Consider the following 26,491-nt stretch of genomic DNA (forward strand, 5'->3'; position numbering starts at 1 on the left):
ACCCAGAGCCTCACTGCTCTGTATTCTCTGAATGGTCATGGCTTCCTTGGCTTGTTCTTTAAAAAAGAGATTTTCTGTGGCCTCTCCCTTCCTTTCGCGTCCCTCCCTTCAGGCTTCTCCAGCCTCAGCCTCACCTCCCCCAGCCCCGGGTCATGGCAGCAGGTGGTTCCGATGCCTTTGGGAGGCCAACCGCAGTCGCAGGGAGGCTGCTGGGGAATGTTGGCCACAGATAGGGAAGGCCTTGGCTAACCTGGGAGTGAGCTCAATCTCAAGGTACAAACTCCCCAGAAACTTTGAAATCACAGGCACTTACATTTTGAGCACTGTTTATATATCTTAAAATCGCTTTGTGAGGGGCTTCCCTCGTGGCGCAGTGGTTAAGAATCCACCTGCCAGGACTTCCCTGGTGGCGCAGTGGTTAAGAATCCGCCTGCCAATGCAGGGGACACGGGTTCAAGCCCTGGTCCGGGAAGATTCCACATGCCACAGAGCAACTAAGCCCGTGTGCCACAACTACTGAGCCTTGCGGCACAACTACTGAGCCCGCACGCCTAGAGCCCGTGCTCCGCAGCAAAGAGAAGCCACCGCAATGAGAAGCCTGCGCACTGCAATGAAGAGTAGCCCCCGCTCACTGCAACTAGAGAAAGCCCATGCGCAGCAACGAAGACCCAACTCAGCCAAAAATAAATAAATAAATAAAATTAATTAAAAAAAAAAAACAAAAAAACACCTGCCAATGCAGGAGACACAGGTTCGAGCCCTGGTCCGGGAAGATCCCACATGCCGTGGAGCAGCTAAGCCCGTGCGCCACAACTACTGAGCCTCTGCTCTAGAGCCCTCAAGCCACAGCTACTGAGCCCGTGTGCCACAAGTACTGAAGCCCACGCGCCTAGAGCCCATGCTCCACAACAAGAGAAGCCACTGCAATGAGAAGCCTGAGCACCGCAACGAAGAGCAGCCCCCGCTCGCCGCAACTAGAGAAAAGCCCGCACGCAGCAACGAAGACCCAATGCTGCCAAAAATAAAAATAAATTAATAAATAAATAAATTTTTTAAAAAATCACTTTGTGAGTTTAGGAGTTGTGTATACCTTGATTCGCTCATTATATTACCATGGACTGTCTTGGTTCAGTTTAGAGCTGTAGAAGCCTGGGAATGAGGAGAGGATACCTATAAGGGAGCTTTCTGGATTCTGGATAAAGGCTGGGAGGTGATAGTGGGAAGGTTCTCAGGAGAGAAAAATTGCCGTCCTGGATGTTTCTGATTTTAAATTTCTAGTCTTCAGATACACTTCCGGACCATCCTCATCCACTACCTTCCATATCCCACCAGTGTGTCTGGGGGAGCTGGGCAGCCCCCCATCTGGAGCTTTGTGCTGTGTCCGGGCCTGGACTGGACACATCTTCAGGGGAGCTCTGGCTCCTGGCACAGCGCCTTGTGCTCACAACAGCTGTGCTGAAATGAATCAGTCATTTGGTTTCTTCCTCTCTCCCACCTCGAGTCCTGAATAAGCTGAAAGTGTTGAGGATGGGAGTGGGGAACCAGGGAGGTGTATGAGGGGGTGTGCTGAGGGCCAGAGAAACCTCAGGAAGAATTCAGAAGGAGCTGGTCAGTCCTAAGAGCTCAGGCTGAGAAGAAATTCCCTGTAAGAGAAAGAAATTCCAATAGTGAAATCAACTAAAGAAATCTAGAGTGACTTCAAGGAAAGGGAAAAGAGAAATTGCAAGATCCAAGCTGGTGAATAAGGAATATGGAATGTGCCTGCAGAGCTGCTGAACTCTGCCCAGGCAGAGAAAGAAGAGGCTGATGGAAGAAGCAGTGTCAGATTGCCCAGCTTCCCCCCACCCCCAAGAGGGCTTCCCAATCTATAGGCATCCTCATTGTACCCCACCTGCATCAAAGGCTCTCCTGCCTGCCCTCACTGGCTCACTGGGCAGGGGCAGGGAGAGAGGGGTCAGACTGCCCCTTCCAGGAGGAGCACCTTGGGGTGAGTGACCATGTAGAGAGGAATAAAGCACACAAGGCGCTCAATTTCCACAAAGAGGTGGAGGTGATTGCCCGCTTTGGGAGGCTCAACAGAGTGAAATCACCAAGGAGCAGGCCAAGTGCAAGGGAAGTGCTGGAGAGGGCCCAGCTCATCTGGGGACCAGAGGCTGCCTTAGCACCCCATGCAGGAAGGGAGGGCTGGCGTGATTTATCCTCACTGAACAGAGGAATGCCAAGTGTGGGCCCAACGCTATCATCCAGAGCGTCTCTGGTCTGGATCCAGCTCATCCCTCACCCTGTGGCCCCTTCACACACCAGGGCCCCAGGGGCACGCCTTGGTTATCCTGCTCTGGAACAGCCACGGACAAAGCCCATGTGTGCCTTACTCTTCCCCGCTGACCTTGGGAGGTCACCACAAGAAATGGGACAGACTGTTGCACACAAAACTGCAGTCCCTTGGAAAGGTGGAGAGCTGGTGGGTGCCACTCCCTCCTCCTCAGATTGCAAGCCTCTAGGAGAACCAGGTCTTTTCCACAGTGTTGTTGCCTGAGGGTGATATTTGCTTGAATTCATTTCTTATTCTTTGGTGTGGTTAGAAGTGAACAAATGCAAGTATTTTTATAAGCTTTGAGCCAAGTGAACTATTAACCAGCTGTAATTTAATTTATCAACCCTTTTTTGGTGAAGTATGGCCCTACTGAATAAGAATGCACACTTTTTACTCTTAGGAAATGCTTACTTGTTTTCATTCATTAGGCTGTATCCATTTTTAAAACCGGGAGGGAGGGGAAATATACGTATATATATTTACCCAGTGATTTGAGGTGTGCCCACATTTTTTAAATTATAGTTTTTTTAACCTTAAAAATAAAGTTTTTTAAAAAAAATATCTTTTCTTTAAAATGAAAACAAAGGATTTGCTGCAGTATCTCTGGTTTCATGATAGGTCAGCAGGAAAAAGGTTTGCATCAGGCACATGACTATACCTGTGGGGATCTCAGTCTTTGGGAGCTGGGTCTACAGGAACTTTTGGGAACCCAGATCATTTGTTCCATATGAAAATAGCTAGAAAATTAAGAAAAAGCAAATTACTAATATTTGAAAGATTTTTTTTCCCCAAGTATTTTTAGAATTTCAAATCATGGTGTTTTTATCCTTTCCCTCCAGAACTGGAAAATTTTTCCACTTCCGGACAGAAAGGGCTCTGTAGCAGGCTGTTCATCTCACGTGGCTGCTTTCCACCTGTTGTCACCTCTCTGCCCAGAGAGCTGGTGGGGTAAGGCTAGGGATTGCCTTCCAGAAAAAGGGGGTGAGGAGGTGAGCTCCTCCTCCTCTGCCCCAGATAGAGACCCAGGCCTCTGGTTCCTGATGAACACTGAAGAGCTCCATCCCTCCCTCCACGTGTTTACTTCAAAAGACTTCACTGAAGGGACTCTTTGCAGTTGTGCAAGGTTGTGGGTAGGGTTAAAGCAGGGTTTCTCAGCCTCTGCACTGTCAACATTTTGGAGAAGGGACTGTCCTGGGCATTGTAGCAGCAATGCTACATCCCCAGCCTCTACCCAGCAATGCCAGTAGCACCACCTCCTCTGAATTGTGACAACCAAAAATGTCTCCAGACATTGGCAAATGTCCCCTGGGGGGTAACATGTCGAGGTTGAGAACTGCCAGGTGAAGGGAGGCACTTAGAGACCAGCAGTGGTAGGAAACTACCACTGCCCCTACACCCTGCAGCTGAGAGCAGGGGGACTGAGGTTACAGAACCCAGTGGGAGCTGAGTCAGGGGTTACAGCCACCGCCAGAACCTTGGCAACTTGCAGGGAAGGATACAGGAAAGAAACACCCAACTTCTCTCTCTTCCTGCCTTCCAAAATCTCAGTGTTCCCTCCCTATTAGAAGAATCTAGGTAGAAGCCAGGTGGCAAGGAAACTTGGGTTGATCCATGGAGATCAAATTCCTGGGGCACTGAGCGGGATAGAGAAGGACAAAGAATGGGTCTGGGGGTGGGAGGTGGGGGGCGGCAAACAGGAAATAATCAGTTTATTCATCCATCCATCTGTTCATTCAACATTTATAGGTAGCTTAGCAGAATAGTCCAGAATACAGGTTCTGGAGTCAGACAAGCCTGTATCTGGGTTTGTGTCTGGCCCTACCACGTACAACCTGGGTGATCTTGAAAGAGTAAGTTCTCTAAACCTCAATAACCTTAAATGTAAAGTGGCAACAATTAATCCTGTCTCCACGTGTGACCGGACTCTTGTGATCTTGAGGTTTTCCCATTGGGGAAACTCAACAAAGCCCTAAGTCAGTTGCTTTAGTACAAGACTCTAGTCAAGTGCCAAGTGAATGGTATCTGCTGTGTGCCCACTGCTATCTCATGGGTGATCCCAGGAAGAGGAGAGACACGGGGCTCAGCCACGGAATGCGTTTCCTCACCGTCTGTGAACACATTGAATACAGGTACGAGCAGAGACAGGTCACAGTGGGCTGGAGAGACCCAGACCACAGGACTTGAGTTGGGTCCGGAGGGATGAGTAGGCCTGGCTAAGTCAAGATGAGGAAGAAGATCCATCACACAGAAGGAATGATGAGGAAATCAAAGCCGTGAGAGGCGGAGGGAGAGGGAAGGCCCAGCAAGCAGTGGAGGGAATGTGAGGAGAGAGCTTTGTTTGAGGGTCTCAGTGTTCCCGTCTGTACAGGTAAGGGGCTGGCTGGAGGCCAGCTGCCCTCCTGGGTACCCTAGTGTAGGCGCCACAAGCCCGCATGCCTGCAGGGGTGAGGTGGGAGGCAGTAGGGCCAGATAGGGCACACAGATGCCTCCTACAGGGCGTGGCCACTGCTCTGCTCCAAGCAGCTGTTAAGTCTCAGTAAAACACAGGCATAGAGACATCAGGTTCTAATTTTCTGAATTTTCCAAAGATGCTAGGCATTTGGATTTTTATGAGAAATCTGATATTTAAAAAACCATGTGAGCTGTACCAAACTTGTGTGAGGACCCAGCAGTCCATTTGCACTGCTGCCTGGTGCTTCCGCTGGGTCCCGTGGGGCCTGGGAACCCCGGAGCTGTGTGTGTTTGGTTGCCTCTATGTGTACGGTCTTTTTGTTTTTTGTTAATAAATTTATTTATTTATTTATTTATTTATTTATTTATTTTTGGCTGCATTGGGTCTTTGTTGCTGCGTGCAGGCTTTCTCTAGTTGTGGTCAGCGGGGGCTACTCTTTGTTGCGGTGCGTGGGATTCTCGTTGCGGTGGGTGGGATTCTCATTGCGGTGGCTTCTCTTTGTTGTGGAGCACGGGCTCCAGGTGTGCGGGCTTCAGTAGTTGTGGCACGTGGGTTCAGTAGTTGTGGCTCACGGGCTCTAGAGCGCGGGCTCAGTAGTTGTGGCGCACGGGCTTAGTTGCTCCGCGGCATGTGGGATCTTCCCGGACCAGAGCTCGAACCCGTGTCCCCTGCATTGGCAGGCAGATTCTTAACCACTGCACCACCAGGGAAGTCCTACGTGTACAGTCTTTTAAACAGTGGTTTTCAGGGCTTAAAAAACAAAAAGAAGAAACAGAAGTAGGAGGAGGAAGAAGGGTCCACCTGGGCCAGCTGAAGTCTGAGTTCCTGGCCAGACTTAGTACCATGGCCAAGAGGGAGTGAGGGGAGGGGCTGACTCATCCAGGGCACGACGCAGAGCCGTGAGTGCGTGGGCAGTGGTCTCAGTGCCTGCTGGGCTGCCCTTGGGAGCACCGACTGGCACATTCGCGTCTTCTTTGATGAAATTTTCAAAATATTCAGCTAAAGAACAGAGACTAATACCACGAATACCCATGTTCCCCGACCCAGACTTCCTGCTGGGTTCATCAGAGCTGCTGGAGGGGCCACCTCTCTCCGTTCCTTAGGACAGACCTTCCTCTGGGTCATCTGTCTCAGGTCGGGGTCATCTGGGAGCTCTGTTTCATGGTAAAGTCTGAGATGATGACCTTTGATGGTTTAGGAAGTCCTCTCACTGACCGCAGTGCCTGGAGATCCCACCGCTGAGCCCTGGCTCCGAGGGCCCTGGAGAGCAGAGAGCCTCGGCTCTAGGGGTAGAGGGTCAGCAGGGGCAGGGGGCAGCGAGGTTCCTGGAGACTCTGCAAGAGTTGAATGGCAGTCAGCAGCTGAACCAAGCTTCGGTTCCACACTTGTTTCTCATGACTAGTTAAAATACAGGCTCTTGCCCTGCTGAGGAGGATGTGAAGAAATCTGTGGAGAAGACTGGAAATGATGAAGTTGTCTGGAAACAGCTTAGTGAAACCTTAAAATATTTTCACTCACAAAAAAGGAAGCACAGTTGTACTTACTCAACTCTGCCCCCCCAAGCCTGCTCTAGGCCGTCTGCCCCTCCATCTTCACCTCCAGCTCCCCCAAACCCCCCTCTTAAACAGGCAGGTCTAACCTCCCTGCCCTTCCTTTTTTTTTTTTTAATGAAGGGTTTTTAATTTATTAATTAATTAATTTATTTTTGGCTGTGTTGGGTCTTCGTTTCTGTGCAAGGGCTTTCTCTAGTTGTGGCAAGCGGGGGCCACTCTTCATCGCGGTGTGCGGGCCTCTCACTGTCGCGGCCTCTCTTGTTGCGGAGCACAGGCTCCAGACGCACAGGCTCAGTAGTTGTGGCTCACGGGCCTAGTTGCTCCGCGGCATGTGGGATCCTCCCAGACCAGGGCTTGAACCCGTGTCCTCTGCATTAGCAGGCGGATTCTCAACCACTGCGCCACCAGGGAAGCCCCTCTGCTCCTCCTTTTCATCCCAGCTATGCTTGGCCTCTGCCTGCCCGAGTTTCCCCTCCGTGTAGCTCTCCCTCCTCCCACTCCCCACTTTTTTTTTTCTCCTGTCCTTTTATTACTGCTAGTAATGGTACAATTAGTCCCTGTCATTCACCATCTTGGACTATTTCCTAACACTTCATATGTGTCAGCTTGCCTCTGACTAAACTATCTGCTCTCTGAGAGAAGGGCCTGGAATTTTCCATGTTTCTCACAGTCCCCCCTCCCTCCCAACCCCCTATCTGGTGATCGATAAATACTTGTGGGGAGATAAAAGCTTGACTTGATGGGTAAATGGGTGGGGGGAGCAGAGAGTTGGTTGGGTAGCAGGGTTGAGGGATTTTCCACAAATGCCTGAAACAGGATTCTCCAGAGCTAGTGGCAGGGAGAATCCAACCCATCACCATTTGCTCAGCATTTCCTGGGCTGACTTGACCTCTCTTGGGAAGGACTGGGAAGGAGGCTTGACCAATGGCCTTGGTCTAGAAGGCATCTCCCCCATGATACTTTAGAATCAGACGGTAGGTTTCTAATCCATGGTCTGAATTGGTTTTTAAGGTTGGCAACATAGAAAAAATCTATGTCCGCACTTTCATTTTAATCAGTACAGTTGAAAATGACCTCAAAGCCTATGACTTGCTTGTCTACCTGCCTCGAAATGATCCCTTCTCTTAGTCGGGGGACACAGCCTGGGACTTTGAGTGGATCCAGCATACTGCGTGAAGCCTGCACTTCAGCTCCCAGCCCCAAGGTGGGCCTCTTCCTGGAGGTGGGAAAGAAGACAGCAGGGGAGCAAGTAGGAGTTTCTGATGCCCAGGCGTCCGCCTTGGCAAGAGAGCCCTGATGTGGCCGGAGCAGTAGCAAGAGGAAGTCTACGCGGCAGCAGCCCTGCAGCCTCTTGTCTGCTGCCCTCCCCTGCAATTCACGCGAGTTATTCATTCTCAAGGATGGAAAGCACAGGATTAACCAGTTCTAAACGCTCATTTGTTGGTTTCCAACTCGCTTCCAAGTGACTGTTAATCCAGTCTGCCTTGCACTGTCCCCCACAGACATGAGTGTGTGCCAGCACCCCTTTCCCGCTTGAAGCGCTCCCAGAGGGGGCTTGCCTTAGCTACGTAGCCAGTTGGGGAGAGTCTAGGAGATGATTTTTCCCCCGCACTGACGTCTCCCCTCCCCTGACTCCTGCAGCTCTTGGGATCCAGACCACTCCATGGAGCACCTGATTCCTTACTGTTGCCTGAGTGTTAGCCTGACCTTCCAGTCTAGACCACCAGCTTCCTGAGGACAGCACATGTCAGCCACTTGCTTTGCTTTCCCACAGTACTTAGCACAGCACTGGCCCCAGAGCAGACCATCAGCACCTGTTTCCTGACTATATGGTGAAGGGCCAGGCAGAGTCCCAGCTCCTCCCGGAAGTCTTCTTGAGCCTTCTCTCCGCCTTCTGACCCAACCATTCACCTCTGCAGAGTCCTCCAGCACCTGAGGCCTGGGCTCCACAAGCAAGCTTGAGGGCTCTAGACATTTGGCTCCTCAAGTAGACTAGCCCTTTCCAGGCAGGCCCTGTGGCCAGGCTTCCTCCCAGCAACTGGAACTAACTTGGGCACATAGCAGAGTTTTTTTTTTTAACGTAATAGTTTTACTGAGATATACCATACACATACCATACAAGTCACCCATTTAAAGAGTATGATTCAGTGTTTTTTATCATACTCATAGACTTATGCAACCGTCAGCACAAACAGTTTTAGAATATTTTCATCACTCCAAAAAGAAATCCCACAACCTACCCTTGGTTCCTCCGTATTAGTTTCCTGTGGCTGCTGTAACAAATGACCACAAACTTGGTGGTTTAAAACAACACCAATTTATCGTCTCACAGTTCTAGAGGCCAGAAGTCTGAAATTAAGGTGTCAGCAGGGCCACACTCCCTCTGCAGGCTCTAGGGAAGAATCTGGCCCTTGCCTCTTCCAGCTTCTGGAGGCTGTCACCATTTCCTTGCTTGCATCACTCCAGCCTCTGCCTCTGTCTTCACATCACCTTCTCCTCTGTGTGTCTTCCTATGTGCATCTAGTGTCAAACCTCTCCCTGCCCCTCTCTTATTAGGACAACTGTGATGGCATCTAGGGGCCACCCAGATCATCCAAGATTATCTCCTCATCTCAGTATCGGGCTCAACTTAGTCACATCTGCAAAGACCCTTTTTCCAAGTAAAGTAACATTCACAGTGTCCGGGGATTTGACATAGATATCTTTTGGGAGGCCATTTTTCAGCCTTCCACACTCTCCATGCCCCCCAGCCCAGATGTAATGCATATAGCATAAAATACATCAAATTAAAGTGTGCATATGTACAAATTTCAGTATATTCATAAGGTTGTACAACCATCACCGCTATCCAATTCGAGAACATTTTCATCAACTCAAAAAGAAACACTGTATCTATCAGCAGTCATTCCTCATTCTCCAATCCCTGGCAACCACTACTCTACTTTTTGTCTCTATGATTTGCCTGTTCTGGACATTTTGTATGAGTGGAATCATACAATATGTGGTCTTCTGTGTCTGGCTTCTTTCACTTAGCATGTTTTCAAGGTTCATCTGTGTTGTAGCATGTATCAGTACTTCATTCGTTTTTATAGCTGAATAATATTCCATTGCATGGATGTACCACATTTCATTTATGCATTCATTGGTTCATGAACGTTTTGGTTGTTTCCACTTACTGGCTTTTATGAATAATGCTCTTATGAACATTCATGTACACATTTCTGTGTGGACATATGTTTTTTTTACTTCTCTTAGTTATACGCCTAAGAGCAGGAGAGGCTTTGAGACTGTTTTCCAAAGTGGCTGCACCATTTTACATTCCTACCAGCAATATATGAGAGTTTTAATTTCTTTACATCTTCACCAAAACTTAGTATCTATCTTTTTTATTAAAGTTATACTAGTAGGTATGAAGTGGTTTCTCATTGTGGTTTTGATTTGTCTTTCCCTGATGGTTAATGATGCTAAGTATCTTTTCATGTGCTTATTGGTCGTTTGTATATCTTTTCTGGAGAAATGTCTATTCAGACCCTTTGCACAGGTTTTAACTGGGTTATTTGTCTCTTTATTATTGGGTTTTAAGAGTTTTCTATGTACTTTAGATACAAATCCCTTGTATGTTCTCCAATTCTGTGAGTTTTTTTGCATTCTTAATGATGTCCTTTGAAGTACAAAAGTTTTCAATTTTGATGAAGTCTAACTTTTTTTGCTTGTGCTTTTGATGTCACATTTAAGAAACCATTGCCTACTCCTATATTTTTCTATGAGTTTTATAGTTTTACCTGTGAAACTTCAGTCTTTGATACATTTTGAGTTTATTTTTATATATGTTGTGAGGTAGGGGTCCAGTTTCATTCTTTTGCATGTGAATATCCAGTTGTCTTTGCTCCATTGGTTGAAAAAACTGTTCTTTCCCCCCAGCCAGTTGTTTTAACACCCTTGTCAAAAATCAATTGACTGTAATTGTGAGAGTTTATTTCTGGACACTCAGTTCTATTCCATTGATCTATATTATGTCTATCCTTATGCCAGTTTTGAAATTGGGAAGTATGAGTCCTCCAGTTTTGTTGTATTTTTCCAGGTTGTTTTGGCTGTTCTGGACACACAACAGATTCTTCCGACAGACTTGTTGCTTGGTCACTTGCTTTCTTGCTTCCTCTATGGACCTGCAGGCCTGTGAGAGCTTGGCTGGCCTGTATGGTTAGGTGAAAAATTCCTCCCCCTACTCTTCAGCCTCCCCTTCAGAAGGCATTTGGCCAGTAGAGATCTGGGCTGTTCTGGCTGAGCTATCTTCATCCAGGGCAAGGTAGAAAAAGAGGGAACTTGGTGAGGTGCATCTGGCCCCTCAAGCAGGTCTAAATCCAGCTAATCCTGCCGTCACCCCCAACCCAGTGTCCCTTCCCCATCTCTCCTCACCTTGCAGGGTTAGTGTTTGGATGGTTATAATTCTAGTAGATTTCACTTCCAGCCAACACACCAGCTCTCCTCTTGTGCTTCTGTCATTCCTGTCACTCTCCTGCCACTTCCTAAGCATGATGCACAGCAAAATGGTGCAGGATGGAGGATGTCTGTCGTGTCAGGTGGGGCAGGTGCATCAGTCTGGCCTTCCTGGTGGCATCTCTGGTCACCTCCAAGTGTTCTTCATGGACCCAGCAGGAATGTTGCCTGAGCTGCAGGCACTGGTTTTGCTGGTGGATGAAACTGTTTTCTTCTCTATGGGGCTTTCAGTCCTTGCCTCAAGGAGACAAAAAGAAGGGTTGCGGGGGGAAAACGGGTGAATCAGCAGAGGGCAGGTTTTTCTGGAAGATTTCAAGATAAGCTGACCTGCTGCTGGTGCCACAATACTGAGGACTTACAGCTTTGACCCTTTTTTTCAAAATATGGCCCCCAGCTGGGAGCTCCTTTTCATGAATAAAAGTGATAAAACTGAGTCTGACTTATTCATCTCCATGGGTCACTGGGCGTGTTTCTCCATGGCTTCCCTGCAGGGGCGGGGTTGGCCTATGACTGAGGGAGACTTAGCTCAGTGCCATCACTGCTAACTGTGCAAACTTGGACCTGTTACCCAACCTCTGTGAGCACAACTTCCTTGTTTGTTAAATAAGGATACCTCCCTCCTGGTGGTGGGAGCAACAAGAGTTCAAATAGAAGGAAAGTGTTCGTTATTATCAGCTTCTTTCTGGCTTTCTTTGTGGCAGTCCCTGTGTTAGTATTCAAACCAAATCAAGTGGGGTAAAGGAAGAGATTTCATAATCTCTAGAGCCATAAACTGGAATGTTTTGAGCATCTGCTATGTGTTTAATTGTATGCTGATCTTCATGTGTATTTTTCAGTTCTTTGAGGTTTGAAAGATGCCAATTAATGGTATCTCTTCCCCATACAGACTCTAAACCAGTTGAGAACTACACAGGGGAGTCAGTAGAGATGAAAATAGAGATTGTATTATAGGTGAAGGCTGGACCAACACATGGCTCACACCGACAGCTAAAATGTACCTTCACGCCTCCCCCCAACTTTTTCTGTTTCCCAGTTTGAAGCCTGATTCCAGGCTGCAGAGCCTAAGGGGCAGGTGTCCTGAGGGATTGATTTGGGGCTCTGAGGATAGTAACATTGATCCTTTGGCTGCTTCCGTGAGTCATGGGCTCTATGTACTCCTGGCCCTGCTGGAGGTTCACCAACTCTGTTTATCTCACCAGGAAGACCTACATCTCTGGAATGTTGGTGCTAATCCTCCAAATCTGTGCTCTGCATGCACCATGAAACTTGTTGTCAATTCCGGTTTCTTTATGGCCACTTAAAGCTCTCTGACTGTACGCAAGTGAGTTAACGTATCTGTGCCTGGATTCCTCACCTGTGAAGTAGGGATGGTAATACCCAACCCAAAGGATGCTGAAGGACTGGAGAGAAAGGACTTGCTTAGGGACCGGCACCTAATAGGTCCACTAAGCCTGGTTCAACGCCCTGGGGAACTCAGCTTTCCATTCCAGACTCTGAGGCTTCTCCCTGTGTGCTGAGCAAGTCTCTTTGGGGGCCAAATGGTCACAGACAGGTCTGTGGGCTGGCGTGGAGATGTGGATTTGAGAAAGATGAGGTCTCAGTAGAAGTGTGTCATTGAAAGATAAGCATTGGTGTATGGATGCATCCATAGAGATTTATTGTCTGTGCGGTGGGATTTCAGTCCTACGTTTCAGGCCTCCTCCAGGTTGGGGGTGGGAGACACGGGGTTGCTAGCAGAAATGTCAACGCCCTGAGCCTCTCTTCAAACCCATATTTAGGACTGCCTAAGGCAAAATGGTGAAGTAAGCAATGGTTTCCCCAAGGCACCCACTTCCTCTTTCTGCACCCCATTCGACTCTTTTAGCACCCTTCCTCCATCCAGCTAAGAAAATGAGTCTCTGGAAAACGATTTCACGCTAACACAGAGGGCAGCAGAATATGAGCTAATTCCAGCCCCCCACCTGTCATTGTACGGCCTGTGAACTACAAATGGTTTTTACATTTTTAAATGGTTGGAAAAAATCAAGAATATTATTTTGTGAAATAAAAATTACATGAAAGTCAAATTTTATTGTAACATAAATAAAGTTTTATTGGAACCTAGCCACAACCATTTGTTTACATATTGTCTATGGCTGCTTTCAGTCAGAGACCGTAAGACTCCCAAAGTCTAAAATATTTACCTTCTGGCCCTTTAAGAAAAAGTTTGCTGATGCCCTGCTCTAAGATGTTAGAGAGTTAATGTGTTATGTGCTCAGTGGGATTTGGTTCAGAGGAAGGGACAAAGCAGTGGAGTTCAGGCATTGTCAGCAGGCCTGCAGAGGAGACGCTGGGTGGGAAGCTTTCGTGATATCCTTCCAGTTAGAAGGGCTGAGGGGAGATAGATGTCTAGTCTTGTAGGTGGGGCTGCTTCTGTCCACACTGGGATAGGGGGTATGGAAATGGTGGGATTCAGGCCTATGACTCATTCTAGCTGCACAGACAGCAGGATTCAGGAGTGGATTAATAACTCTTAGTGAGTGTATCCCAGTATCCCACCAGCTTCCCCCCTGCCAGGCTAGTGGCAGTGATTTTCCTTTTTTTTTTTTTGGCTGCGTTGGGTCTTCGTTGCTGCGCGCGGGCTTTCTCTAGTTGCGGTGAGCAGTGGCTACTCTTCGTTGCGGTGCGCGGGCTTCTCGTTGCGGTGGCTTCTCTTGTTGCGGAGCACGGGCTCTAGGTGGGCGGGCTTCAGTAGCTGCAGCACGCGGGCTCGGTAGTTGTGGCTCGCAGGCTCTAGAGTGCACAGGCTTCAGTAGTTGCAGCGCGTGGGCACAGTAGTTACGGCGTGCGGGCTCTAGGGCGTGCAGGCTTCAGTAGTTGTGGCGCACGGGCTCAGTAGTTGTGGCTCGCAGGCTCTAGAGCACAGGCTCAGCAGTTGTGGTGCACGGGCTTAGTTGCTCCGTGGCATGTGGGACCTTCCCGGACCAGGGATCAAGCCCGTGTCCCCTGCATTGGTAAGGCAGATTCATTCATTCATTCATTCATTCATTCATTTATGGCTGTGGTGGCTTCTCTTTGTTGCTCAGCACAGGCTCTAGGCGCGTGGGCTTCAGTAGTTGTAACACGTGGGCTCAGGAGTTGTGGCTCGCGGGCTCTAGAGCGCAGGCTCAGTAGTTGTCGCGCACAGGCTTAGTTGCTCCGTGGCATGTGGGATCTTCCTGGACCAGGGCTCGAACCCGTGTCCCCTGCATTGGTAAGGCAGATTCATTCATTCATTCATTCATTCATTCATTCATGGCTGTGGTGGCTTCTCATTGTTGCTCAACACAGGCTCTAGGCGCGTGGGCTTCAGTAGTTGTAACACGTGGGCTCAGCAGCCCGTAACACCCGTGCCCGCTGCATTGGCAGGCGGATTCTTAACCACTGTGCAACCAGGGAAGTCCCTGGCAGTGGTTTTACCTGAAGCCTTTAACGTTCCTGGAGTCCTGCACAGCCTCCCCAGTTGGCCCTGAGCAGCACACTCATGGCTCACCTCTCTCATTTCCACAGAATTTGCCTTCTGCCGGGTGGACGCCTCCATCGCACTGGATCTGGCCCTGGCTGTGCTGTGTGACCTGCTCCAGCAGTGGGACCAGCTGGCCCCTGGACTCCCAGTCCTGCTAGGATGGCTGTTGGGGGAGGGTGATGACCTCATGGCCTGTGTGGAGAGCGTGCATCAGGTAATCCTGGGGTGTCAGGGCAGTGGAGGTGGGTGGGAGTGATCCTACACGCACCGGATGCAGCACTTACAGGCTTACATGGGCTTGATGTGCCTGCTGAAAGTGTGCTTCTGGATGCTCAGATTACAGAGCAGTAAGCAATTAGGGAGTCTCCAAATGGCCCCAGCAGCCCGAGGGTGCTGCTGGGGCAGCTCTCGTGCTGGCTGTGGAGTTCCAACGGTAAGCCTTCCGGTCAGTGTGGGGAGGGGTCTTTGAAAGAGGCCCCTTGGAAGTTGAGAGTTTAATTATGGAGAATGCTTATTCATCAACATTGGAGTGACCAGGGGCTCCCCATGGTTAGGTCTGAAGGTGAAACACTTCCAGAGAATCAGGGTCCTTCCAGGGTCTCTGCTGCTTGAAGAAAACTATGAGCCCCTCCAGGTGGGGGTCAGTCAACAGATAGGGAAACTGAGGACCCAGATAAGCAGTAAAAGCATCTTGAGAACTGAAATTCCTCTCTGCCAGTGTCTGACTCAGCTGGCCTTCTTGGCATCCCCAGCAGGCCAATAGTTCAAAAAGCAGCCTGTTTATGGGAAATTAGGAGACAAGATAAAGTGTCTGTGATAAAATGACCTTGAAAATCCCCAGCATTATAGAAATTTGGTTTCATACTGAGAGACTAGTGTCTCATGTTTGTCAATTCTTCGCTCTTTGCTGCTCAGATCTCCCTTCCTCCCTCCTCTCTGATTTCTAGATGCACCTTCAGGTCTAGGGCCCCCTCCTGTGTTGAGGTCCCCTTTTCAGCACCAAGCCCCCAAAATATCTTGGCTGAGAACCACAAACACATCTTTATCAAAGGTCATGTTAAGTCTGGGGGAAAAAAATTTCTCTCCAGTGGAGAAGTACAACGAGTGAAAATAGAAGGTGACCTTCAAGGCTGCAAGTGCTGTGTGTACAGGGGTGTTGACAGGCGAGAGTGGGCCCTCTGTCAGGTGGGGAGGGGACACACTGCTTCTGCATCTGCCAGGACTCTGCTCTGGACTGGGGCCAGTCAGCATCCCCTGTAAGGTTGACTTTTGGCTTTTTAATCGGACTTAGGTGGAAGAGGACTACCTGTTTGAAAAAACAGAAGTCAACTTTTGGGCTGAGACCCTGATCTTCATGAAATACCTCTACAAGCACCTCTTCCGCCTCCTCTCCAAGTCCAGCTGGTGTCCCCTCAGCCCCGAGAGGCTCTGTCATCTTCAGAGGACAGCGTCAGAGCAACGCCACCTCCTTTCCCAGCTCTTCAGAGAGCTGCCACCAACTGCTGAGTTTTTGAAGACGGCGGAGTTCACGAGACTGCGCGTTCGGGAGGAAAGGGCTTTGGCTTGCCTGAGGCTACTGGCGTTTCTGGAAGGAAAGGAAGGGGAAGACACCCAGTTCTCAGGGCTTTGGACTCCCCTGCAGCAGTGAATCAGTTAACTCTTCCAAGAACAGAAACGGCTTGTTGAAGAAAGAAGACTTGTGGGGTTGGGGGTAGGGTAGATTGTTCCCCCAGTCAATCCGCAGGAAAATGTTGAACAGAAACTTAAGCGTCTTCTCCCCTTCACAACTCCCCCACTTCTGTGAGTCTAGTCTTCTGTCCTACAGAGGACTTTTTCTTCAGTTCAGTCATTCAAGGCAGCCTCGTTTATTGCAGCTACTGTAGGAAGTGAGGCTACCACGTTGAATATTGACTCTGTTCCCAGGTGCAGGCCACCTGCAGGCCTGAATTAGCCTTTTTCATCCCCCAGGACCTCCAGTGTCCAACCAGAGCCGGCCTACATTTTTCTCTGAATTGACTACACAGAGTTGGGTTTTAACACATGATTTTCCCCCCCTTTTCTGGCTAGTTGTAGGAGCTGGATTAGTTGGCAAACAGCCCACTTGGTCAGAATTCCAAATTTTATTCGATTTTAGCAAAGGCAGAAATATGTTCCAAATGTTGGATCCTGGGAGAATCAAGGATCGACTTCATACAAATAATTTTGTTTTTACTGTCTGCATGTTTAAGCCTTCAGTGACCTACACATGCCATCCTAATTATTAAAAGAGCCATTAAGAGCTCCTACCCACCTCTCCCCACCATAAAAAGTATTTGTGCTATTGTTAGGAAAACAGATTCACCACCCAGTGAAATCATAGACTCTTGGCTGTTAGAAGGAACCTGGGGAAAGGAGAGTCAGAATAAATGACTTATTTGATGCCTACACTGTTTACTGTCATTTTCTTGGTGGCAGTAACAAGAAGATTCTTATTTAAGATGCCAGAAAACTTTTATCCATTTCAGTGATTTAACCTGGAAACCTTAAGGGTTTTCTGCTTTTCTAAGTCCAGCCCTCCCCTCTTCCTCAGACACCCAGCAGGTGTCGCTCTTGCATACGTTTTGCTGCTAGTTTTGTTTTTCACTGGCTTACCAGTTTTAATTTATAATTTCAGAGTAAGTGTTACCCAAAGACAGTTAACTTGAAATTCATAGCTTGGATGGGTCATAGCCTCATCCATGTTCATTTTTCATCCTAGTTATCTGAAAAAACCATTTCAGTAATCCTACGTACACTTGGCCCAGCTTTTTAGGGTCTGTAAATACTTCTCAGGTGAGCAATCCGAATTATTTTATTGAGGTTTGAGGGTCTGGAGGGGCAGTTTAGAGGGGAGAGGGTTTGATATGATCATTTCCTACTACAGAAAGACTTATATTTCAAATGTAATTTGTTTCTCTTTGAAAGAAAACCACCTAACACTAAAAAATAGAGCCTACTAGAAGAATAGAGAAAGGTCTGTGTAGGAAGAAGCAAGGAAAGAAGTTAACTTAGTGTCCAAAGTTTTGCCCTGAAGAGACAGGAAATTCCCTGGTGGTTTTGCACTACTCAGCTCAAAATGTGTTTTCTGTGATCCTGAATTAATAACCTGGTTAGGCATCTGTGTAGCCCACACTTGATGGAAAGTTGCCAACTGAACATTTCTTTTTGTTCTGAGAAGACGTGGCTGGTGAGAAGTCAGGGAATTGTTGGCACAATGTGGTGATAACCATGGTAGAATAATTATGAAACCGGCTCCAGCAAAGCCCAGCTCACTGGAAAAGGCCAGCATTCCTTTTTTCTCCATTTAAAATGAAATAAAAGCAGTTACATAATAATAAAAATATTTTCTACCAGCAGGTACTCTGTACCAAAGCATGTACCATAGCATGTTTACATGTTAGCTCCAAAGTCCTTCTACCAAGCCTGCAAAGTGGGTGTTCTCATAGCTGTTGAGAATTACCCCAGATTTTGATTTTGGCTGGTTGTAGCCAGCCTGAGAGCACAGGAGAGACAGATGTTTCCACTGGTTTTTGTATCTGAAATCTTGTCACTGACCTCCAATAGCAGTGGTGAGGGAAATTGCTGTTTCACACTTTCCTGATGCATTCCCACGGGAAACTCAGAATAACCCACTGTCGGGGCCATCCTCAGACTCTTGTGCTGTGGTTCATTTCAACAAAGAAAACAGCATCAGGGTTCTTGGGTATTCTAGGCTGTGTCAGCCATGGTTGCCCAGCCTTGTCTACGGGCCAGTGTAGGCCAGGTGGCAAGAGTGAAGCAGTCACTTCTTCTGAGGTCACTGCCCTTGGCTCCAAGCTCGAGGGTCCAAGATTTGGTGACCCCTCAGCACTGCATTCACGATTCTGTAGACCTCCACCCATCTGGCCATACTCCAGAGGCCTGGCTTTCTCCATTTTTATGCTTTGTCAATTTGTTTTAATAAATAAGATGGAGTATACTTATCTTTTAAAAACCTTAACAGATAACTCATTTGCACCTTGACAAAGGTGAGAGATGAGTAAAGCAGGAATTATCTTAGTTTTACAAAGAAACCCAGGTGCCAAAGTGATTTTGTGATTTGCCTAAAATCACATGGCTTATAAGGGACAGGGCCTGAACTCCAGCCCTATGTTTCTGATCCTGAAGTCCTTGCAGCCCTACGCTGACTCCAGCTCCCTGGGTGGGTGAGGAGTCCAGCAATGGGCTCTGCGTGCAAGCTGAACTCTAAGGAGTAGGTCTCCTGAGTGACAGGCCTGGCTCATTCCCTCCCAGGGTAACTGAGAGAGGGAATGAGCGCCGCCGAATGGAAGTAAGCACAAGGAAACAGCCAGAAACAAGATCAACTGGGCAAGGAAGGGGGCGTGGGTCTCGGGAGCTTCTTTCCCTGGCGGGTACTGGACCTTCCAACTTAGGCCCAATTACAGCCTAGGCTGCCAGGTGTGCGAAATCATGGGCCCCGCTCCAGCTTTTTTGGCAGCATATCCGTAGACGCAGAGTGAGAAGTGTCCTGGATCGGACTCCAGATCTGCCCCAGTGGGGCTGACAGTGGCTTTAGCTGCACTGGGCGCTAGGGGGGGTGTCTGCCCCGTACCCGGAGAGCGCCCGTTGGCAAAGAGCATTTCCCAACGCGGGCTTCTGGGGTGTGGGGCTGGCGAGAGAAGGAAACCGGGGCGAGCCCACCAGGCGCATCCTCGGTGCCTAGCCCAGCTTGGCTGCGGGTCGGCCTAAGCCGGAGCCCTCGGCCCACAACGAGTTAAGGCGGGGCGCGGCGCCCTCAACGGCCCGGGAGTTAAGGAGCTAGGAGGGCGCGCCAGGCCAAGGCTGCGGCGGGCGGGAGCCTCGGCTGGCAGCTGTACCACAACCCCCAGGAGGGCTGGGGAAAGCCGGACAGACCAGCAGACGGACGAGGCGTTGGGAAGTGCCTCCATGCCTGCGCGGCTCTCCTGGCCTTTCCTTCCGTCCTCCCAGCCGGCTCCCCCGCCCGGGACGCCCCGCGCCACTCCGCGCCTTTGGCCCTGGCTCAAGGTCTTGTGATGTGATTAGCAAAGCCAGCGCCTTGTCCTCAGACACTCAGCCCTGCCCGGCAGGGCTCGGCGCTCAAGCCCTGTTTACTGCAGGCTGGGCGGGAAGAGGGGCGGAGGAACCGGCCCAGGCTCCTCCGGGCGAGACTGCCCTGGCAGCCGCCCGCGTGGCCGCTCCGGCCCCCACCCCCACCGCGTCTCCACGTGCAGTCGGGATGGAGCCACTACCGGTCAGACTCGGGCCCAGAGTCCCCGCCCCCCGGCCGGAGCACCCTTAGCAAAAACAGCCGGGCTGCGCGGACGGTTGCAATATTCTTGCATTTTGCAATTCCCGCGCCCAATATAAAACCGAGGGTGGGAGATAAAAGCTCCGCAATTTCACCTAGCAGGACCGGGCGGGGAAAGACACGTCCAGGGCTGCAGAAACCCGGCCACGTTAAACGTGCAGGGGATTTCCAACAGTACAGCCCCAGAGGAGGGGAGCCGTACCTTCCCGCCGCCACCCAGCAGCACCCATTTGGGCCGAGCTCTCCACGCCGCCCTGGGCGCCCCAGCGGCCAGCCCCGCCCCGAGGCCTCTCCGCCCCCTCCCCCAGAGGAAAAAAATTGGCGGCGGCCAATGGGAGGCCAGGAAGGCGCCTGACGTCCGCAAGCCGGCGGGCGGCGTTGCCTGGAGACCCCGGCGGGGTCAGCCTTCTGTCCCCACCCCGCGGCAGGCCCGCCCCGCCGCTGCCGCGCTCCGGGGCTCTATATAGGGCGCGCGCTCTCGGGCGGCTGAGTTCCAGCAGTCCGCGAGCTGCCGTCGGCTCCGCGCGGGGGGGGCGGGCCGGGCACCCCGGGGCGCGGAGGAGCGCTCTAGCTTCACTCTCCTTTCCCCCCACTCTGCACTCCCGGGCACCCTCAAACCAGTTCAAGCTGCTGCCCCCGCTGCCTCTTTTCTCGCCCCCAGCAAACTTTCGGTCCCTCCCCCGCCCCTCGGCCGTTATTCGTCGTGGCTCAAGCCCGCCCGCGCCGCCCCGAGGGCTCCTCCGGACCTCCCAGCCTGCAGCTCCGACCATTACAGGATCCAGAAACATGTCGACCACACTTCTGTCCGCCTTCTACGATATCGACTTCTTGTGCAAGGTACGCGGAGAAGCAGGGAGGGAGGAGGACAGGCAAGCAGGAAGCCCTTCGAGTTTTCAGGCTTGGCCTTCTGTCCTTGGCTTCGGGGGTCCTCTTCCCGCCTTGACTTTTTGGGCTCGGGGAAAATGCCGGAGTTTGCAGTGTGTGCTCGAACCTTGTGGACGGGGAGAAGGAGCGGGGAGGAAGGGCAGGAGGGAGTCGCTGTAGCTGTTTAGTTTCTCCGCAGCCGACCACAGCCACGCTTGCCCGGGGCTTCCCGGACGGGGTTTGCGCCGCCCAGGCCGGCGGCCCACGGCTGAGGATCACATGTCGCAACCCAGCGCGGCCTAGGGTGGAGAGTCCGGCTCCTCCCAACGCGAACTTGATTCTTGTGCGCGTGTAAGGGTGGAGGTTGGGGGCCGAGTCGAGATCCGAAAAAAAAAAAGAATTGGAGGGCTGGAAGTGGTTCTTCTGCAACGCACCCCAACGCATCCCTCTCCTCTTCCTTTTCCCACTTTTCATCCCTTCCCCGCTACCCTCCTTTTTGGCAGACGGAGAAGTCCCTGGCCAACCTCAATTTGAACAACATGCTGGACAAGAAGGCGGTGGGGACACCCGTGGCCGCCGCCCCCAGCTCGGGCTTCACGCCGGGCTTCCTCCGACGGCACTCAGCCAGCAACCTGCACGCGCTCGCTCACCCCGCGCCTAGCCCCGGCAGCTGCTCGCCCAAGTTCCCGGGCGCAGCTAACGGCAGCACCTGCGGCAGCGCGGCGGCGGGCGGGCCGGCCTCCTACGGCACCCTCAAGGAGCCGTCGGGGGGCGGCGGCACGGCCCTGCTGAACAAGGAGAACAAATTCCGGGACCGCTCGTTCAGCGAGAACGGTGAGCGCAGCCAGCACCTCCTGCACCTGCAGCAGCAGCAGAAGGGGGGCGGCGGCTCCCAGATCAACTCAACGCGCTACAAAACTGAGCTGTGCCGGCCCTTCGAGGAGAGCGGCACGTGCAAGTACGGCGAGAAGTGCCAGTTCGCGCATGGCTTCCACGAGCTGCGCAGCCTGACGCGGCACCCCAAGTACAAGACGGAGCTGTGCCGCACCTTCCACACCATCGGCTTCTGCCCCTATGGGCCTCGCTGCCACTTCATCCACAACGCCGATGAGCGGCGGCCCGCGCCGTCGGGGGGCGCCTCCGGGGACCTGCGCACCTTCAGCGCCCGCGACGCGCTGCACCTGGGCTTCCCGCGGGAGCCGCGGCCCAAGCTGCACCACAGCCTCAGCTTCTCGGGCTTCCCGTCAGGCCACCACCAGCCCCCGGGGGGCCTGGAGTCGCCCCTGCTGCTCGACAGCCCCACGTCGCGCACGCCGCCGCCACCCTCCTGCTCCTCGGCTTCGTCTTGCTCCTCGTCCGCTTCGTCCTGCTCCTCGGCCTCGGCTGCCTCCACACCCTCGGGCGCCCCGACGTGCTGTGCCTCTGCGGCGGCAGCGGCCGCGGCCGCACTGCTGTACGGCACCGGGGGCGCCGAGGACCTGCTCGCGCCGGGCGCGCCCTGCGCCACCTGCTCGTCGGCCTCGTGCGCCAACAACGCCTTCGCCTTCGGTCCGGAGCTGAGCAGCCTCATCACACCTCTCGCCATCCAGACCCACAACTTCGCCGCCGTGGCCGCCGCCGCCTACTATCGCAGCCAGCAGCAGCAGGGCCTGGTGCCCCCCGCGCAGCCCCCGGCGCCGCCCAGCGCGCCCCTCCCTGCCAGCGCCGCCGCGCCGCCCTCGCCGCCCTTCAGCTTCCAGCTGCCACGCCGCCTGTCCGAGTCGCCCGTGTTCGACGCGCCCCCTAGTCCCCCGGACTCACTGTCTGACCGCGACAGCTACTTGAGCGGCTCCCTGAGCTCGGGCAGCCTCAGCGGCTCTGAGTCCCCCAGCCTCGACCCCGGCCGCCGCCTGCCCATCTTCAGCCGCCTCTCCATCTCCGACGACTGAGGCAAGAGGGCGCTAGTGAGGAGGAGGAAGGGAAGGCCGTTCTGGGGGTGTTGGAGGGCGCCCCTGCAGTCGCGCCCCTGCTGGGGGCAGGGAGGCTCGGGAGTGTAGGGGGCTGACCTCGGCCACAAGCAGACTGCAGGCCGCACCGAGCACTTGGACTCGAACTTGTGTGCCGGGAGGGGCCCCCACCCCTCCCCTTTCGGTTTCCTCTTGTTTTGTTTTGTTTTTTATTATTATTTTTATTATTATTACGAAGTTTCATTCTTGTTGAGCGAAAAAAAGCCAACGAACTTTTTGTATTGAACAAAATATTCACAACAGAGCAGTTGTGATGCGAATAGAACAAAAACCAAACACAAACTTTTTTAGGTCTCCGATGAGTTTGGGACTTTAGGAAAAATCAACCCAGCACCAGCAGCTACCAACCACCATTCCATATCTTCACTTGCAAAGCATTAGCTACAGTCCAGATGTGGGGACTCTTATCTTGAGAGAGGTTCCTAATTGTCTCAGACCAGTGTAAACAAACAAGCCAACCAACACCTTGCTAAACCTAAGCTTTTAGAATCCAATATTCTGCCAAGAATATGCCTTGATAGTAGACCTCAGCTCCATAGATGTTTTTTGTTTTTTAACGAAGTTATATATGTCTGGAAAAAAAAAACCCTTGCATTCCAAAGTTTCATACTGGTTCCTGGTTTCATTGCCACCACTTAGTGGATGTTTAAGTTAGAACCATTTTGTCTGCTCTTTCTGGAAGCCTTGGGCAGAGCTTAGTTTGTAATTGTTGGGGAATAACTGCTGAATTTTTAGCTGTTTTGAGTTGATTCGCACCACTGCACCACAACTCAATATGAAAAAAACTATTTAACTTATTTATTATCTTGTGAAAAGTATACATTGAAAATTTTGTTCATACTGTATTTATCAAGTATGATGAAAAGCAATAGATATATATTCTTTTATTATGTTAAATTATGATTGCCATTATTAATCGGCAAAATGTGGAGTGTATGTTCTTTTCACAGTAATATATGCCTTTTGTAACTTCACTTGGTTATTTTATTGTAAATGAGTAAAAAAAAATCTTAATTTAAGAGATTGTATGTAATATTTATTTCATTAATTTCTTTCCTTGTTTACGTAAATTTTGAAAGATTGCATGGTTTCTTTACGGAAATCTTTATCTTGATGCTGTGGAAGTAGTTTGAGGAATATCTTATGAGTTTTTCTTAGAATGTATAATGGTTGTAGCCCATCCAACTTTAAAAGAAAAAAAGTGACCACATACTTTGCAATCAGGCTTACATGTGGCATGCTTTTCTCATTCCATCTTTATAAATCAGAAAATGTTTTTTGTTTGCTTATTCCACCAGTTCTACTGTGACATACTCTGCATATAAAGACATGTAGCAATAATGGGGGGGGGGGAGGGTAATCTCACAGTGCCTTTGGAAGGGCCAGAACTTGCCTTAAATCTTCCTCAACCAAATAAGTATTTTGTCTATTAGTGCTTGAGAGAATTTGAATGTAGGATGGGTTCAACTGCACAAAAGGAAAAGATTTTTACCACTTTTTTTTTATATAGCTATAAAGTGAAGAGGCCACCTCTTAGTGCTAAAATGGTATGTAGTACATGAATATGCCTTGTTTAATTACAGAAAATTCCAAAACTTGTACTATTTTTTTTTTTCCGTGTGGAAAGGCAGGAATGCTTTCCTGGACAGCGGATGAATGAGCAGTAGACGTAGTTTGTTTGTACGTAGGTACAGTTGGAGCACTATGTATGTATGTATTCTGGACTACTTTGACAGAAGTAGGTATTTGAATGTAACAAGGTTAAGTCAACTTGAGTTGTAATATATTTGGGGAATCAGTTCACTACAAATTGTGACTGTAAACATTGTACTGTAAATGTTTTGTAGTTTTCCCCCAATAAAACTTTTGGGAAAAAAAGGTATTAATGTGTAAGATAGCTTCCTTCTTTTAAATGGGAGTATCTAGGTTTCTGGCTTCCCACCACTGTCATGCATTGCCCAGGTCTTAGAGGGATTGGGGGCTAGGGTTTAGAGAGCTGGCAGAGCCAGAGTTCAGAAGAGCCTGTCCCCCTATATATTTTTTATACAAGTTCTTTTAGCTGAAAGAAAGTAATTTGGACTGTCAAGGGCATTAGTTAGCTGTTCCCCTTGGTAATAAGATGCATCCCCGTGTTGGCTGACTGGCTGGTGGCTGGGCCTGGCTGGGAGGCCTGAGGCGTGTGGCCTGCCTCTGAGTCACCAAGCGGATCACGTGTCTGCAGTGGCAGCTGAAGGTCTGATTTTTTTTTTTTTTTTTCCCCACTGGGACGCACAGGGAACCAAACTGCTTGGGTGAGGAGGGGTCTTGCCAGCCCTTGGCTGAACTGGGGATGGGGGCTTAGGCCCAGCCTTTCCTGGGCCGGAGAACCAGGGTTTGGCCTGGACTTCGCAAAGCCTGGCTGTGTCCTTGTCCACAGACGACAGAAAGAGAAGGAAGATGAAACAGGTTAAACTTATATCTGGGTAATGTTTATGTGGACGGCTTCCTCTGGGAGTGAGCACACACGTTATTTATGCAAAAGGATTAGTGTCTGTGCTTGAGACAACTGTAAGCAGCCAGAAAGCAAATCCAACCCAGGTCTGGAAAAAAAGGAAGGAAAAAAAAAGCATCAGTCTGTCTGCTGATTCTCACACAATTGAACAGAACCTTAGTATGGTTCTTTCCTACAATCACTTTAGAAGCTAAAAATGCGGTTCATAAATCAATTCCTGTTTTTTCTCTATCCCGCCCCCGTCACATACACAGAGTTCAGACTTCTTTTTTTCCAAAGTAAGTAAGAGATTTAGCAAAAGTTTTGTTTCCTCATCTACAACGGCTGGGCTCTATCACCCATACTTCCATCCCCTCGACCCTGTGTTTGCCTGTGTTAGCCGGGGTCTCCCGGGTCTCACAGCTGAGCCTGGTGGGGAGGGCGCCGTCGGTGGAGCGCTCCAGACCTCGGGCAGCTGTTTCACGTTAACGATGATTGCGCTGGTGTTAACCGGAGCGTTTTGGTGCTGGGCGCGCGCTGCCAAAGGGGATGGGGAACAGTTTCAAAGTTCTCCCAGATGCCGGGCCCCTGGCTGGGGAGGGGGGGGTGGGCGGCCTCAGCAGCGGGGGAGGGGAAGCCTGAGGCCAAGGAGGGCTCGACCGGTGAAGACCCTGCAGGCTCCTAGGCCTCTTCACCATAAAGAATGTGCAATGGCGAGGAAAAGTCTAAAATGTGGTGCTATATAGGCCAAACTGCATTTCAAATGCCTTGTTTCCACTTCATTCCAAGACATTTTTCTAAACAAGTGCTTTTGATCAACTGGAATGTTAGACTTCTTTTTGGGGTAAGCCACATTCATTTTTAAAAATTGGTTTGTCTGAAAGCCCAACTGCTAAGAGCTGATGTTTTTGTATTTTAGACCCAGTGGAGCGTGGAAAGCTGGGGGGAATCATTCAGAAATTTCCTCTTGCTGCAGATCAATGGAGGGTATGTGGGTCATTGTCTTTCTGCAGCGGCTGGAATTAACAGCAAACAAAACGCTCTACAATTGCTTGATCACCCTTAGAAAAGTTTTCTTGTAAATTAAGGGAACTAGAAGTAAAAACTGCAAGTAAGAACAAGCCAGGATTCCTATCACGGGCTGGGGAGCGGAACTAAAACTGACTCCTGAATTATACTCAAGATAAAATTCTTTTGGAGTTAGTTGTGCAAATGAGCCCAGAATGTGATGGTGTTTAGAATGTCTTAATAGTGGCATTTCCACTAGCTATTTGAAAACTAAGGTATTTTTTAAGCAACCCAATTAGTGTGCACCACCTTCTAAAGTATTTCAGAGAAGGGATGCATGCATGTTGATATTTTCCACCCCTCACCCTGAATCTACTGCTGAGTGTATGGGGTTGCGGAGGGGGTGTGGACACAAAAAAACTATTGAGAAGGAGGAAGCTCTGCACCCGCCCTTGGGAATAGATGGAGGATTGCGAGCCCTGCAGCGGCTCAGGAACCCCGATGATAGGACCAGGCC

The 26,491-nt window shown here is 50.3% G+C and overlaps 2 protein-coding genes across 4 annotated transcripts in view; both read left to right on the forward strand.

Moving 5' to 3' along the window:
- THADA (THADA armadillo repeat containing) overlaps window positions 1-17,693 on the forward strand; it is a 318,133-nt gene extending 300,440 nt beyond the window's left edge. For all 3 annotated transcript variants that reach the window (XM_059943471.1, XM_059943473.1, XM_059943474.1), the window contains 2 exons: window positions 14,345-14,514; window positions 15,592-17,693. In XM_059943471.1, coding sequence (XP_059799454.1) covers window positions 14,345-14,514; window positions 15,592-15,948 — 527 coding nt within the window. In that variant the 3' untranslated portion in view covers window positions 15,949-17,693. The remainder of the gene's footprint in view (window positions 1-14,344; window positions 14,515-15,591) is intronic.
- Window positions 17,694-20,090: 2,397 nt separating this feature from the next.
- On the forward strand, window positions 20,091-24,378 carry ZFP36L2 (ZFP36 ring finger protein like 2). Its single transcript, XM_059943476.1, has 2 exons — window positions 20,091-20,463; window positions 20,994-24,378. Exons 1-2 carry the CDS (start codon window positions 20,413-20,415, stop codon window positions 22,416-22,418), a joined length of 1,476 nt encoding a protein of 491 aa, XP_059799459.1. The 5' UTR covers window positions 20,091-20,412; the 3' UTR covers window positions 22,419-24,378.
- The last annotated feature ends 2,113 nt before the right edge of the window (window positions 24,379-26,491 follow it).

The sequence above is a fragment of the Balaenoptera ricei genome, chromosome 13 (genome assembly GCF_028023285.1).
Source record: "Balaenoptera ricei isolate mBalRic1 chromosome 13, mBalRic1.hap2, whole genome shotgun sequence".
Lineage (NCBI taxonomy): Eukaryota > Metazoa > Chordata > Mammalia > Artiodactyla > Balaenopteridae > Balaenoptera > Balaenoptera ricei.